Here is a 13143-nt window from a genome sequence, read left to right as displayed (position 1 = left end):
GACAATTGCGTCCAGCCTGTGTTTGGGGAACATTGCTCTGGCTATGGTGGAGTCCAATTGAGCTCCTATAAACTCTAGAATCTGTGTGGGTTCCAGTGTGGATTTTTGATGTGAAACCCCAGGTTGTGCAGCTACAACTGCTAATGTTTTGGAGAAAACCTGTGGTGCTGCTGATAAACCAAATGGGAGAACTCAGTATTGGTAATGGTTGGTGCCCACTGTGAACTGAAGAAAGTGTCTGCAAGCCAGATGGATGGTTATGTGAAAATAGTCGTCCTGGAGGTCGAGGGTTGAAAACCAATCTCCGGTGTCTAGTGCTAGTAGGATGGTTGACAGAATTACCATCTTGAACTTTCGGTTTCTGACACATTTGTTGAGCTGTCTAAGGTCAACAGGCCTCCATCCCCCTGCCTTCATCTGTGTTAGGAAGTACTTGGAATAGAAACCTCTTCTGTGGAAAGGTAATGGAACCATCTCTTTTGTTCCAATTTGAAGCTGATGTTGAACTTTTGTCCATAACAGACTCTCTTGAGAGGGGTCCCTGAAAAGGGACAGGGAAGGAGGGTGGGTGGGAGGAATAGAGGTGAAAGGGATGGAGTTGGGCGACCTCTAACACCCACTGATCAGATGTAGTCTTGGCCCAAAGGTGGTAAAAGAGCCGAAGCCAATGGGTGAACTGAAGGTCTTTTGGTATAGATGGTACCACCTAGGAGATGTTGCTCAGACCCCCGACCAAACTTTCAAAACTCTTGTTTGAAGGCGGATGGTTGGTTTGTTGAGGCTTGTTGTTGGCATTGTGGCCTGTGTGTCTGTTATCTTTGCCTATAATAAAAGGACCTCTGTGTCTGCCTGTAAGTATTCCTAGGTTTGATCTGAGGAAGTGGGTCTGGCCCACGAAAGCTCATCACCTAATAAACCATCTTGTTAGTCTTTAAAGTGCTACATTGTCCTGCATTTTGCTTCAGCTACCCCAGACTAACACGGCTACATTTCTATCACTAGGCTGAGGATAAGTGTAGTACCTCTGCTACTTGTTAGGTGTGCGCTTTTGAACAGGGAGAAACTCTAAAAGATCCTGTAGTTCTGAATAATGTGTATGATCATAATTTGCTAAGAGTACAGAATAGTTGGCTACATAGAATTGTAGTGTCACCAATGAATATACTTTTCTTCCTACTATATCTAGGCGCTTGTGATCTTTACCTTGGGCTGCGTTGCAAAATTGTGAGTATTTTGACCTATGATGTGCCATGTCAACCACAAAGATTTAGGTAGGGGATGAGAAAAGAGAAAGTCCATGTCTTTCGCAGGCACTAGATATTTCTTGTCCGCTCTTATTTTCAAGGGTCACTGACACCGGTGTCTGACATATGGTGTTGCCAGGATCTAACACTGCCACATCCAGTGGAAGGGAGATCTTCACTGATGTAGATCATCAGTTCTCAAACTTTTTGGGCTCGGGAGCCCTTTACATGTGTCATGAAGTTAACATGAAGGGGAAAGGAGTCCAGGACAGCTGGCAGTATTTTAAAGAAGCCTTATTGAAGGCACAGAAAGAAACCATCCCGACGCGTAGCAAGAGAGGCAAACCTGGTAGGAGACCGGATTGGCTTACAGGGGAAATCCTTGGTGTACTTAAGCACAAAAAGGAAGCTTACAGAAAGTGGAAACTTGGACAAATGACTAGGGAGGAGTTTAAATGTATAGTTCGAGAATGCCGGGGGGTTATCAGGAAGGCGAAAGCGCAAATGGAGTTGCGACTGGCTAAGGATGTGAAGGATAACAAGAAAGGTTTCTACAGGCATGTCAACAAGAAGAAGGTGATCAGAGAGGGTGTGCAGTCCCTAATGGATGAAGGAGGTAACCTAGTGACAGAGGATGTGGGGAAAGCTGAAGTACTCAATGCTTTCTTTGCCTCTGTATTCACGGACAAGGTCGGCTCCTGGACTTCTGTGCTAAGCAACGCAAGATGGGAAGAAGATGGACAGCCCTTGGTGGGTAAAGAACAGGTTAGGAACTATTTAGAAAAACTAAACGTACACAAATCCATGGGTCCGGACTTAATGCACCCAAGGGTACTGAAGGAGTTGGCAAACGTCATTGAGGAGCCTTTGGCCATTATCTTTGAAAAGTCGTGGAGATCGGGCGAAATCCCGGATGATTGGAAAAAGGCAAATGTAGTGCCCATCTTCAAAAAAGGGAAGAAGGACGATCCAGGGAACTATAGGCCGGTCAGTCTTACCTCGGTTCCTGGAAAAATTATGGAAGGGATCCTAAAGGAATCCATTTTGAGACACTTGAATGAGAGGAAAGTGATCAGGAATAGTCAGCATGGATTCACAAAGGGCAAGTCGTGCTTGACCAATCTGATTAGCTTCTATGATGAGGTAACTGGCTCAGTGGACATGGGAAAGTCAGTGGATGTTATATACCTTGACTTTAGCAAGGCTTTTGATACGGTCTCCCACAATATTCTTGCCAGCAAGTTAAGGGAATGCGGATTGGATAAATGGACGGTAAGATGGATAGAAAGATGGCTAGAAGGCCGGGCCCAGCGGGTAGTGATCAACGGTTCGATGTCAGGATGGCGGTCGGTTTCTAGTGGAGTACCCCAAGGTTCAGTTCTAGGACCGGTTTTGTTCAATATCTTTATTAATGACCTGGATGAGGGGATAGATTGCACCCTCAGCAAGTTTGCAGATGACACTAAGCTAGGGGGAGAGGTAGATACGCTTAAGGGCAGAGATAGGGTCCAGAGTGACTTAGACAAATTGGAGGATTGGGCCACTAGAAATCTCATGAGATTCAACAAAGACAAGTGTAGAGTCCTGCACTTGGGACGGAAGAATCCCAAGCATAGTTACAGGCTGGGGACCAACCTGTTAAGTAGTAGTTCTGCAGAAAAGGACCTGGGGGTTACAGTGGATGAGAAGCTCGATATGAGTCAACAGTGTGCCCTTGTAGCCAAGAAGGCTAATGGCATATTAGGCTGCATTAAGAGGAGCATTGCCAGCAGATCCAGAGATGTCATTATTCCCCTTTATTCGGCTTTGGTGAGGCCACATCTGGAGTACTGTGTCCAGTTCTGGGCCCCCCACTACAAAAAGGATGCGGACGCATTGGAGAGGGTCCAGCGGAGGGCAACCAAAATGATTAGGGGTCTGGAGCATATGACCTACGAGGAGAGGCTGAGGGACTTGGGTCTGTTTAGTCTGCAGAAGCGAAGAGTGAGGGGGGACTTGATAGCAGCCTTCAACTTCCTGAAGGGAGGTTCCAAAGAGGATGGAGAGAGGCTGTTCTCAGTAGTGACAGATGGCAGAACAAGGAGCAATGGTCTCAAGTTGTGGTGGGAGAGGTCCAGATTGGATATTAGGAAAAACTATTTTACTAGGAGGGTAGTGAAGCATTGGAATGGGTTACCTAGGGAAGTAGTGGAGTCTCCATCCCTAGAGGTGTTTAAGTCTCGGCTTGACAAAGCCCTGGCCGGGTTGATTTAGATGGGATTGGTCCTGCCTAGAGCGGAGGGCTGGACTTGACGACCTTCTGAGGTCTCTTCCAGTTCTGATTCTATGATAAGGGGATGGTTGGATGAAATAACATGATCTTGGTAACTAATTGACCATTCATTACCAGTTGGAAATAGGTCAATGGAGGGATGATAGGAGTTGCTATAGGGAACTTTCTGGGTGTCTGGCTGGTGAGTCTTGCCCCCATGCTCAGGGTTTAGCTGATCGCCATATTTGGGGTCAGGAAGGAATTTTCCTCCAGGGTAGATTGGCAGAGGCCCTGGAGGTTTTTCGCCTTCCTCTGTAGCATTGGGCACAGATCACAGCTGAAGGACTCTCTGCATGTTGGGGCCTTCAAAGTATTTGAAGGCTTCAATATCTGAGACATAGGTGAGAGGATTATTCTAAGAGGGGTGGGCGAGATTCTGTGGCCTGCACTGTGCAGGGGGTCAGACTAGATGATCATAATGGTCCCTTCTGACCTTAAAGTCTATGAGTCTATGAGTCTATGAGTGTCAAAATTTATGCGGAGCCCCAGTTGATTGTATGTGTTGTACCTACTGATGTTTCCAGTTTGTCAAACTCGTGGAGTCCCTGGAGATGTCTCGCAGAGCCCTGGGACTCTGCGGAGCACAGTTTGAGAAACACTGATGTGGATGGTTGTCACAGATTGAAGTGTCATTAGAGGAGGTTTTGGAATTAATTGATAAACTTAACAGTAACAAGTCACCGGGACCAGATGGCATTCATCCAAGAGTTCTGAAAAAACTGAGATGTGAAATTGCGGAACTATTAGCTATGGTTTGTAACCTATCCTTTAAATCAGCTTCTGTACCCTACGATTGGAAGATAGCTAATGTAACACTACTACTTAAAAAGGGCTCTAGAGGCGATCCCAGCAATTACAGACCGGTAAGTCTAATGTCAGTACTGGGCAAATTAGTTGAAACAATAGTAAAGAATAAAATTGTCAGACACATTGAAGAACATAATTTGTTGGGCAAAAGTCAACATGGTTTCTGTAAAGGGAAATCATGTCTTACTAATCTATTAGAGTTCTTTGGAGGGGTCAACAAACATGTGGACAAGGGAGATCCAGTAGACATAGCGTACTTAGATTTCCAGAAAGCCTTTGAGAAGTTCCCTCACCAAAGGCTCTTACGTAAATTAAGTTGTCATGGGATAAGAGGGAAGATCCTTTCATGGACTGAGAACTGGTTAAAGGACAGGAAATAAAGGGTAGGAAAAAATGGTAAATTTTCAGAATGGAGAGGGGTAAATAGTGGTGTTCCCCAAAGGTCGGTCCTAGGACCAATCCTATTCAACATATTCATAAATGATCTGGAGAAAGGGGTAATCAGTGAGGTGGCAAAGTTTGCAGAAGATACTAAACTGCTCAAGGTAGTTAAGACCAAAGCAGACTGTGAAGAACTTCAAAAAGATCTCACCAAACTAAGTGACTGGGCAAGAAAATGGCAAATGAAATTTAATGTGGATAAATGTAAAGTAATGCACATTGGGAAAAATAACCCCATCTATACATATAATATGATGAGGGCTAATTTAGCTACAACTAATCAGGAAAGAGATCTTGGAGTCATCGTGGATAGTTCTCTGAAGACGTCCGTGCAGTGTGCAGCGGCAGTCAAAAAAGCAAACAGGATGTTAGGAATCATTAAAAAAGGGATAGAGAATAAGACGGAGAATATCTTATTGCCCTTATATAAATCCATGGTACATCCACATCTGGAATACTGCATACAGATGTGGTCTCCTCATATCAAAAAAGATATACTGGCATTAGAAAAGGTTCAGAGAAGGGCAACTAAAATGATTAGGGGTTTGGAACAGGTCCCATATGAGGAGAGATTAAAGAGACTGGGACTTTTCAGCTTGGAAAAGAGGAGACTAAGGGGGGATATAATAGAGGTCTATAAAATCATGAGTGGTGTGGAGAAAGTGAATAAGGAAAAGTTATTTACTTGTTCCCATAATATAAGAACTAGGGGCCACCAAATGAAACTAATGGGCAGCAGGTTTAAAACAAATAAAAGAAAGTTCTTCTTCACACAGAGCATAGTCAATCTGTGGAACTCCTTGCCTGAGGAGGTTGTGAAGGCTAGGACTATAACAGGGTTTAAAAGAGAACTAGATACATTCATGGAAGTTAAGTCCATAAATGGCTATTAGCCAGTATGGGTAAGGAATGGTGTCCCTGGCCTCTGTTTGTCAGAGGGTGGAGATGGATGGCAGGAGAGAGATCGCTTGATCACTGCCTGTTCGATGCATTCCCTCTGGGGCATCTGGCATTGGCCACTGTTGGCAGACAGGGTACTGGGTTGGATGGACCTTTGGTCTGACTTAGTATGGCCGTTCTTATGCTTTTATGTAAGATTCTCAACAGTCGATGTTGTTTTCCTTGGACTTCCTGGAAGGCTATTTCTTGAGTGTTAGCAATGCACTTAAACAGCTCCTGGAACTGTATGACATCATCCACTGGAGCAGGGTGGGAGGAATGATCACCTCATCCAGAGAGGAGGATGAATTGTGGGGAGGGGATCTCTGCTCTTCTTCTGCCATGTTCTCTTCCTCCTCAGATGCTGGTTATTCAGGAGGAGGAGGATTGGTCTCCTGAGCCTCATGTGGGGGAGATCTAGTAGTTCTCCTTGCCAGTGCTAAGGGCGCTGTATATTGGCTCCTGTGTGAGGACTGTGTACCCCATGGTGGCCAGTGCCCTGAGTACAGTAGTGGTGGGTAGGGTCAATGTTGGCCGTACCATCGGGGCGGTGCATAGGTGGGTCTGGTGTGTCATGACTCCCATTGGGTGGGCGAAGAGTGTTGTGATGAGAATCTGCTGCTTCTTGGTCCAGTGTCTGGATCACTATACAAAATTGATGGCGCCAGACATCCGGGAGAGTAGATGGAGTAGGCAGGTGAGGCTGGAGAGTGCAGCGCTGAGAAAACCTCTGGCTCCGCATGGGCCGGTGGACTTGGTGCCAACATATGTTTAGAATATTTATGCAGTGCTGGTTGATGGTAATCCCACTGGTGCCGAGGATGGTGTCAGCGTTGGAGTCCGTGGCAGTGGCATAGTCTTGGTGCAGTCTTCGAAGCCGCTTTTGGTACTAAAGTTGGTGCCGTGTCCTGAGTTGGTGCAGTTGTCATTGGTGCTGAGGTCTTGTGCCTTGGTTCCAACGATGTACACTTATGTAAGGTGCTGTCCTTCCCTTGCACAATTCTGTAGATGCCAGGCTTATCGGCTGTGCTGCCTCTTGTTGCAGTAGGCATTGGAGGTAATGACCTGGTGGGAGATGGTTTGGCCTTTGAAGTAGCCTTCTCCAGTGAAGAAGAGGGACATTTCTTCAATAAGGTAGAACATTTGTCCCTGTCTGATATCTTTTTAAAGGATGACAGGCCCTCACAGGGTAAAGAGACCTTTCATACAAGAAGGTCTTAAGGCAGTTTTCTCTGTCTCACCTTGCCCATGCTGTATGGTTAGAGCATTGTGGACACTTCTGAGAGAGATGGCCTTCTCCCAGGCATTTTATGCACAATGACAGTCTCAAGTAGAGACTCAATGCCGGTCTCCGACAATCGGACCTCTTGAAGCCTGAGGAGCCAGGCATGATGAAGAGGGTGACTACAAAGGTGGGAAAAACTCTTCTTTTTTGGAGTTTGGGGGTTTGTTTTTGTTATTTTTGTTGATAAACAGGAAACAGGTTGAAAAAACTTGGAACGTGAGGAAACTCAACTAACTAGTTAACTATTTTTCATTATAGATTGAAAGAAAGCGTGACTGCTGGTGCTCCATTGACTGCCAAGGATGGTAGAGAAGGAACCGAGGCACCATGCAACCAATGGACACCAACAATGTGAAACGGCGCTACTGCACATGTGCGGTGCAGCAGGGCACTGCTACCAAAAATCTCTGATCGCCGGCGCAAGAACATACCAGCACCTCCAGTGGAGCACCAACAGAGACATCACTTGAAGAAGAAATATTATTTACAGAAACTGAAATATGAATACAATAATTAAGAAGCGAACATAAACTGACAGTGAAATTGTAGTGTTGTTGATCAGGACTGAGAATACCATGGTCACTATTAGAAAAATACCAGTTGTTTTGAGCCTGACCCCAGTCTGACGGAAGTCAACAACAAAACTCATTGGTTTCAGTTGGAGCAGGATTGGACCCTTTTTGGTTAACTAAATAAATATGTTACATTATAGCGAATTGGAATGTGTGTTCTCCAGCCCTTTCTAGTGGATTCTGTTCTAGCAAAATTCCTCATGGAAATATAATTAAAATTGCAACATTGAAAGAGGTAGCAACCCTATTCACTGAATGGAAACAAAGAAATAAAGATCAGTATTTCTAAACGGATTTAAAATTTAATTTAATGGTATATATACAATAATTTATACATACATTCCGTCTATCTAGGTAACCGTACATGACACAGACTTGTCTAATAACACTCCATTCTCAAGTGCAAAAAGAAACAGATTATTTTTCCTGCAAGGCAGCACTAAGACCACTTCCCTGAATAAATGATGGCCCCTGACATTTGTTACAGCACAAATACCAAAGCACTTTCAGAGGAAAGAAAAAGTGATTACCCTGCTGGAGTTGCAGTTGCGTAAACTCCATTCTGAGTTGTTCATTTTCTTTTTCAAATTCGGTGGTGAAAGCATCTCGCGCTGCTGTGAGGCTACGGATGTGGCCCACATAATTCTCCACCTAGAAACAAAGAGAGCCACAAGATTTCAAATATTGGATGTATGGCTTTCATCTCCAAACAAGTCACTAGTATCATGAGCTCCTGCACTACCATCAGAAGCTACCATACGAACGCTAATGCACTTCTACCAAGAAAATAAATGAAACACTTAGGCTATGTCAACACTGCAAGGTTTTTGCACAAAAATGACTGTTTTTGTGCAAAAACCCAGGAAGCATCCACATCTCAAGTGCATTTTTGTGCAAGGAAATCAACAGTAAAATGGCTTTTTGCGGTATAGATATACCTACTTCTAAGAGGCATAACTCCTTTTTGTGCTACGGCTCTTGCACAAAAAGGCAAGTGTGGATGCTCCACGGGGGTTTCTTGTGCAAAAAGAGCCTATCCGAAAAAGCACAGGTGCTCTCTCATAGCCATTTTGTAAATGTCCATCAGACCTTTCTTGTGCAAGAGCGTCCATGCAGTGTGGATACTCTCTTGTGCAAAAGAGCATCGCAAAAACGATGCACTTTGAGGTGTGGACGTGCTTTTGTGCAAGATGTTTTTGCACAGGCACTCTTCCGCAAAAGACTTCTTGCACAAAAACAGTGTAGATGTAGCCTCACAGAGCAACATTTCTTTATGGTCTTTAAAATTCAAGCATTTTGTGACTACAAAGGTTTTGTTAATCTCTCTCTCCTAATGGGTCACTAAAATCAACTGAAAGACCCAACATTAGGGAAAGGGAAATAGCTCAGTGTGGTGCACAATGGCATGGACACCAAAAAACAAGGTGTGCGCGCATCTTAAAAACATACAAACCTAAATTACTAGCTAGCTAATTATGCAAAACAGCAGCCAAAGGAGAGAACTGACTGAGGGAGCACTGAGGATGTAGATACACCAACCAAACTGCCGCTTCGGCACCTCAGGCCACCCACACAGAGGGGCAAAGAGGGCAACTGTCCCACGGCCCAATGAAACAGAAGGGCTGGATATCATGGCCATTGCCACTACTGGAGCCCGAGCCCTTTAAATTGATGCTGGAGTGCCATGTACCAGGCAGCACCAAGAGCTGCCTGAGGGAGGTGCTGTGATCTCCAAGTGGGGCTGAGGGCTCCAGTGGGGCCTCCTCTGCTTTGCCCAGGGACCCTGCAAGGCTGTCGGCCCCACTGGCCACCCTCCAAACCAGTAGCCACCAACCTGTCAATTGGGATCTACCGGTAGATCTTGGAGCTTGTGACAGGGGATCCTGACTGGTTTGGCTGGGAAGCTACCAAGTGCTGGCACTTCAGTTGTCCCTCCCCCACTGTCATGCTGCTCCTGTCCTCTGCCTTGGAGCTACCTACCTGGGAGCCTCCTGCTTGCTGGGCAGGGAGAAGAGGGGGGATGCTGATGTTAGGGTGTTCCTCCTCGTCCCACTCCTGTACCCGGTCTCCACACAGAGAGGAGAGGATGGAGGGAGTTTGGCAGTGCAAATCTCTATCACTCTCACAGTGTCTGTCATTTTCACAAACACACACTGTTCTTCCCTCCCACCTCCTGACCCAACGCGTACACAGGGTTGTTACTACTTTTACTGCTTGCCAAGTGGGTTCTTTTTAGTGTTTGACTGGTCTGTGCGTTTCATAACTTTCATTTCTCTCTTTGAGCAGTGAGTCGTAAAATGCCTAACATGTTGTGTCTGGAGTCGTTATATCCCCGTGGCAATTGTGCTCCTGGAGGTGGCTGAGAAGATCAGAGCAGGGGGTCTCCGCATGCTGTCCTTGTCTGCAGACACCACTCCTGCAGCTCCTATTGACCAGTAATGAGGAACTGTGGCCAGTGGAAGCTGTGGGGTCAGTGCCTGTATATGAGGCGCAGCACATGGAGCCATTGCAGTACATGCTGGCTGCTTTCAGGAGTGGTGCAGGGCCAGGCCAGGGCAGCTGTCTGGCTGCTCCCAGGGTGGGTGATGGGGGGATAGGACTCAAGCCTACAGCCCTGCCCTCCCCAGGCAAATGCCCTATCTCCAAGGCCACTCAAAAACCCACCCCACTAGGTCCCTTATACTGCCTTCCTAATGAGGGAGCCAGCAGGATCCCTGGGGCAGCCTTTGTTGACTGTCCTGCTACTCCCAGGGTGGGTAGGTGGGACTTGAACCCACCAGCCTGTACTCCCCAGGTGAATGCCCTAGCCCCTAATCCACTCCAGAACTCATCTCACTGCCTTACCTTCAGCAGGTCCCTTAACCTGCCTTCCGAGGGTATGTCTACACTATAGCACTAATTCGAACTAACTTAATTTGCATTAGTTAATTCAAACTAAGCTAATTCGAATTAGTGCATCTAGACCTAAAAACTAATTTGAATTAGCGTTTTGCTAATTCGAACTAGCATGTCCACATTGAGTGGACCCTGAACCGAGGTTAAGGCTGGCTGGAAGCAGTGCTGGCAGGGCATCAGGTTAGGACTTAGAGTGTGGAGCTGCTGCCTCAGGCTAGCCGAGGGCTGTGCTTAAAGGGACACCCCACCCCAGACAGACAGTTCTCAGGGTTCCCCACTTGCTTGTCTACCTCGATGAGAGACAGCAAAGCAGTCCTGTCTTGGAGTGCCCTGAGTGCCCACACTCGGTACATCACAGCACTCGGCCATCAGCCCGGCTGCACTTGCCGCATATGGAGCATATGCGGTTGTACCTCAGTGCTTGGCATACAACCGCATATGCTCCAACTCCTCAGACAGAGACCTACATCTACAAGATCTTCAACAAGCATTCTGTAAACTACAATACCCACACAAGGAAGTGAAGAGACAGATTGACAGAGCCAGACGTGTACCCAGAAGCCTCCTTCTATGGGACAAGCCCAAGAAAGAAACCAACAGAACACCACTGGCCATCACCTACAGTCCTCAGCTAAAACCTCTCCAACGCATCATTAGTGATCTACAACCCATCCTGGACAATGATCCCTTGCTTTCACAGGCCTTGGGAGGCAGGCCAGTCCTTGCCCACAGACAACCCGCCAACCTGAAGCACATTCTCACCAGCAACTACACACCACACCATAATAACTCTAACTCAGGAACCAATCCATGCAACAAATCTCAGTGCCAACTCTGCCCACATATATACACCAGCAACACCATCACAGGACCTAACCAGATCAGCCATACTGTCACTGGTTCATTCTCCTGCACATCTACTAACGTAATATATGCCATCATGTGCCAACAACGCCCCACTGCTATATACATCGGCCAAACTGGACAGTCCCTACGTAAAAGAATCAATGGACACAAATCAGATATTAGGAATGGCAACATACAAAAACCTGTAGGGGAACACTTCAATCTCCCTGGACACACAATTGCAGATCTAAAGGTGGCCATCCTGCAGCAAAAAAACTTCAGGACCAGACTTCAAAGAGAAACTGATGAGCTACAGTTCATCTTCAAGTTTGACACAATCAACTCAGGATTAAACAGACTGTGAATGGCTCGCTAACTACAAAAGCAGCTTCTGCTCTCTTGGAATTCACACCTCCAGATCAGCTACTAGAAGTGGGCCTCATCCTCCCTGATTGGATCCACCTTGTCATCTCCAGCCTGATTCTGGCCTGCATATCTATACCTGCCTCTGGGAATTTCCATTACATGCATCTGACGAAGTGGGTCTTTGCCCACGAAAGCTTATGCTCCAACACTTCAGTTAGTCTATAAAGTGCCACAGGACTCCTCGCTGCTTTTAAAGAGACTGGGACTTTTCAGCTTAGAAAAGAGGAGACTGAGGGGGGATATGATAGAGGTCTATAAAAGCATGAGTGGTGTGGAGAGGGTAAGTAAAGAAAAGTTCTTCATTAGTTCCCATAATAGAAGGACTAGAAGACACCAAATGAAAGAATGGACAGCAGGTTTAAAACTAATACGCGAAAGTTCTTCTTCACACAGCACATAGTCAACCTGTGGAACTCCTTGCCACAGGAGGCTGTGAAGTCTAGAACTATAACAGAGTTTAAAGAGAAGTTAGATAAATTCATGGAGGTTGGGTCCATGGAGTGCTATTAGCCAGGGGGTAAGAATGGTGTCCCTGGCCTCTGTTTGTGGAAGGCTGGACATGGATGGCATGAGACAAATCACTTGGTCATTGTCTTCGGTCTATCCCTTCCGGGGTACCTGGTGCTGGTCGCTGTCAGCAGACAGGCTACTGAGCTAGATGGACCTTTGGTCTGACCCAGTACGGCCGTTCTTATGTTCTAAGCTCAGGGCTCAGGGTTGGGGTCTCACTGGACCAACTTGATTTTCATGAAAACCTGCTCCTGGGTTCGCATGTGGCCTTTGGTGGCCAGACTGGCAGCTATCCTGCCCTAGACGGCTGCATTCCTGTGCCTAGTGCGGAGATCGTGGACGTTGGAGGCCTCCCCCCAAACCTGGATGAGGTCCATGATCTCTGCACTAGACCAGGCGGGTGCCCACCTCTTGCGGCCCCGGGCAGGCTCCTGGGAACTGCCAGCCTGGTCCCGGGAAGAGGCGGAGGGCTGGGTGGCAGCGGATGGCTGGCTCATGCTGTGCCAGGTGCAGGGTCTGCTGGCTGGGTGCTGGCAGGCTTGCAACTGGCACAAGCACTGTAGCCAGCCCGTGCCTCTTTAAGGGCTCCGGGGCCAGGAGGAGGGCAGAAGAGTTTCCCTCGTTTGGCCCAGAGTGGCCACCAGGGCAAGCTGGGAAGGGCTAGCCTCCCACTAGTTCAAATTAAGTGGCTACACAGCCCTTAATTCGAACTACTTAATTCGAACTAGGCATTAGTCCTCGTGGAATGAGGTTTACCTAGTTCGAATTAAGCGCTCCGCTAGTTTGAATTAAGTTCGAACTAGCAGTTTGTACGTATAGACGCTATGAAAGTTAATTCGAACTAACGACTGTTAATTCAAATTAACT

At 46.7% G+C, this 13143-nt stretch overlaps 1 protein-coding gene across 9 annotated transcripts in view; it reads right to left on the bottom strand.

Annotated features, from left to right (window-relative positions):
- The window catches only part of CCDC30 (coiled-coil domain containing 30), a 119018-nt gene that overhangs the window by 93326 nt on the left and 12549 nt on the right, over positions 1–13143 (bottom strand). For all 9 annotated transcript variants that reach the window (XR_012897362.1, XM_075906727.1, XM_075906718.1 and 6 more), the window contains one exon: positions 8130–8250. Coding sequence is in view for 8 of the 9 variants with exons in the window: in XM_075906727.1 (XP_075762842.1) it covers positions 8130–8250 (121 nt within the window). In the remaining variant the exon portion in view is untranslated. The remainder of the gene's footprint in view (positions 1–8129; positions 8251–13143) is intronic.

This window comes from Pelodiscus sinensis, chromosome 23 (genome assembly GCF_049634645.1).
Source record: "Pelodiscus sinensis isolate JC-2024 chromosome 23, ASM4963464v1, whole genome shotgun sequence".
NCBI classification, from domain to species: Eukaryota; Metazoa; Chordata; order Testudines; family Trionychidae; genus Pelodiscus; species Pelodiscus sinensis.
The sequence above is the reverse complement of the archived record's forward strand: the minus strand, read 5'-3'. Positions and strand labels throughout refer to the sequence as shown.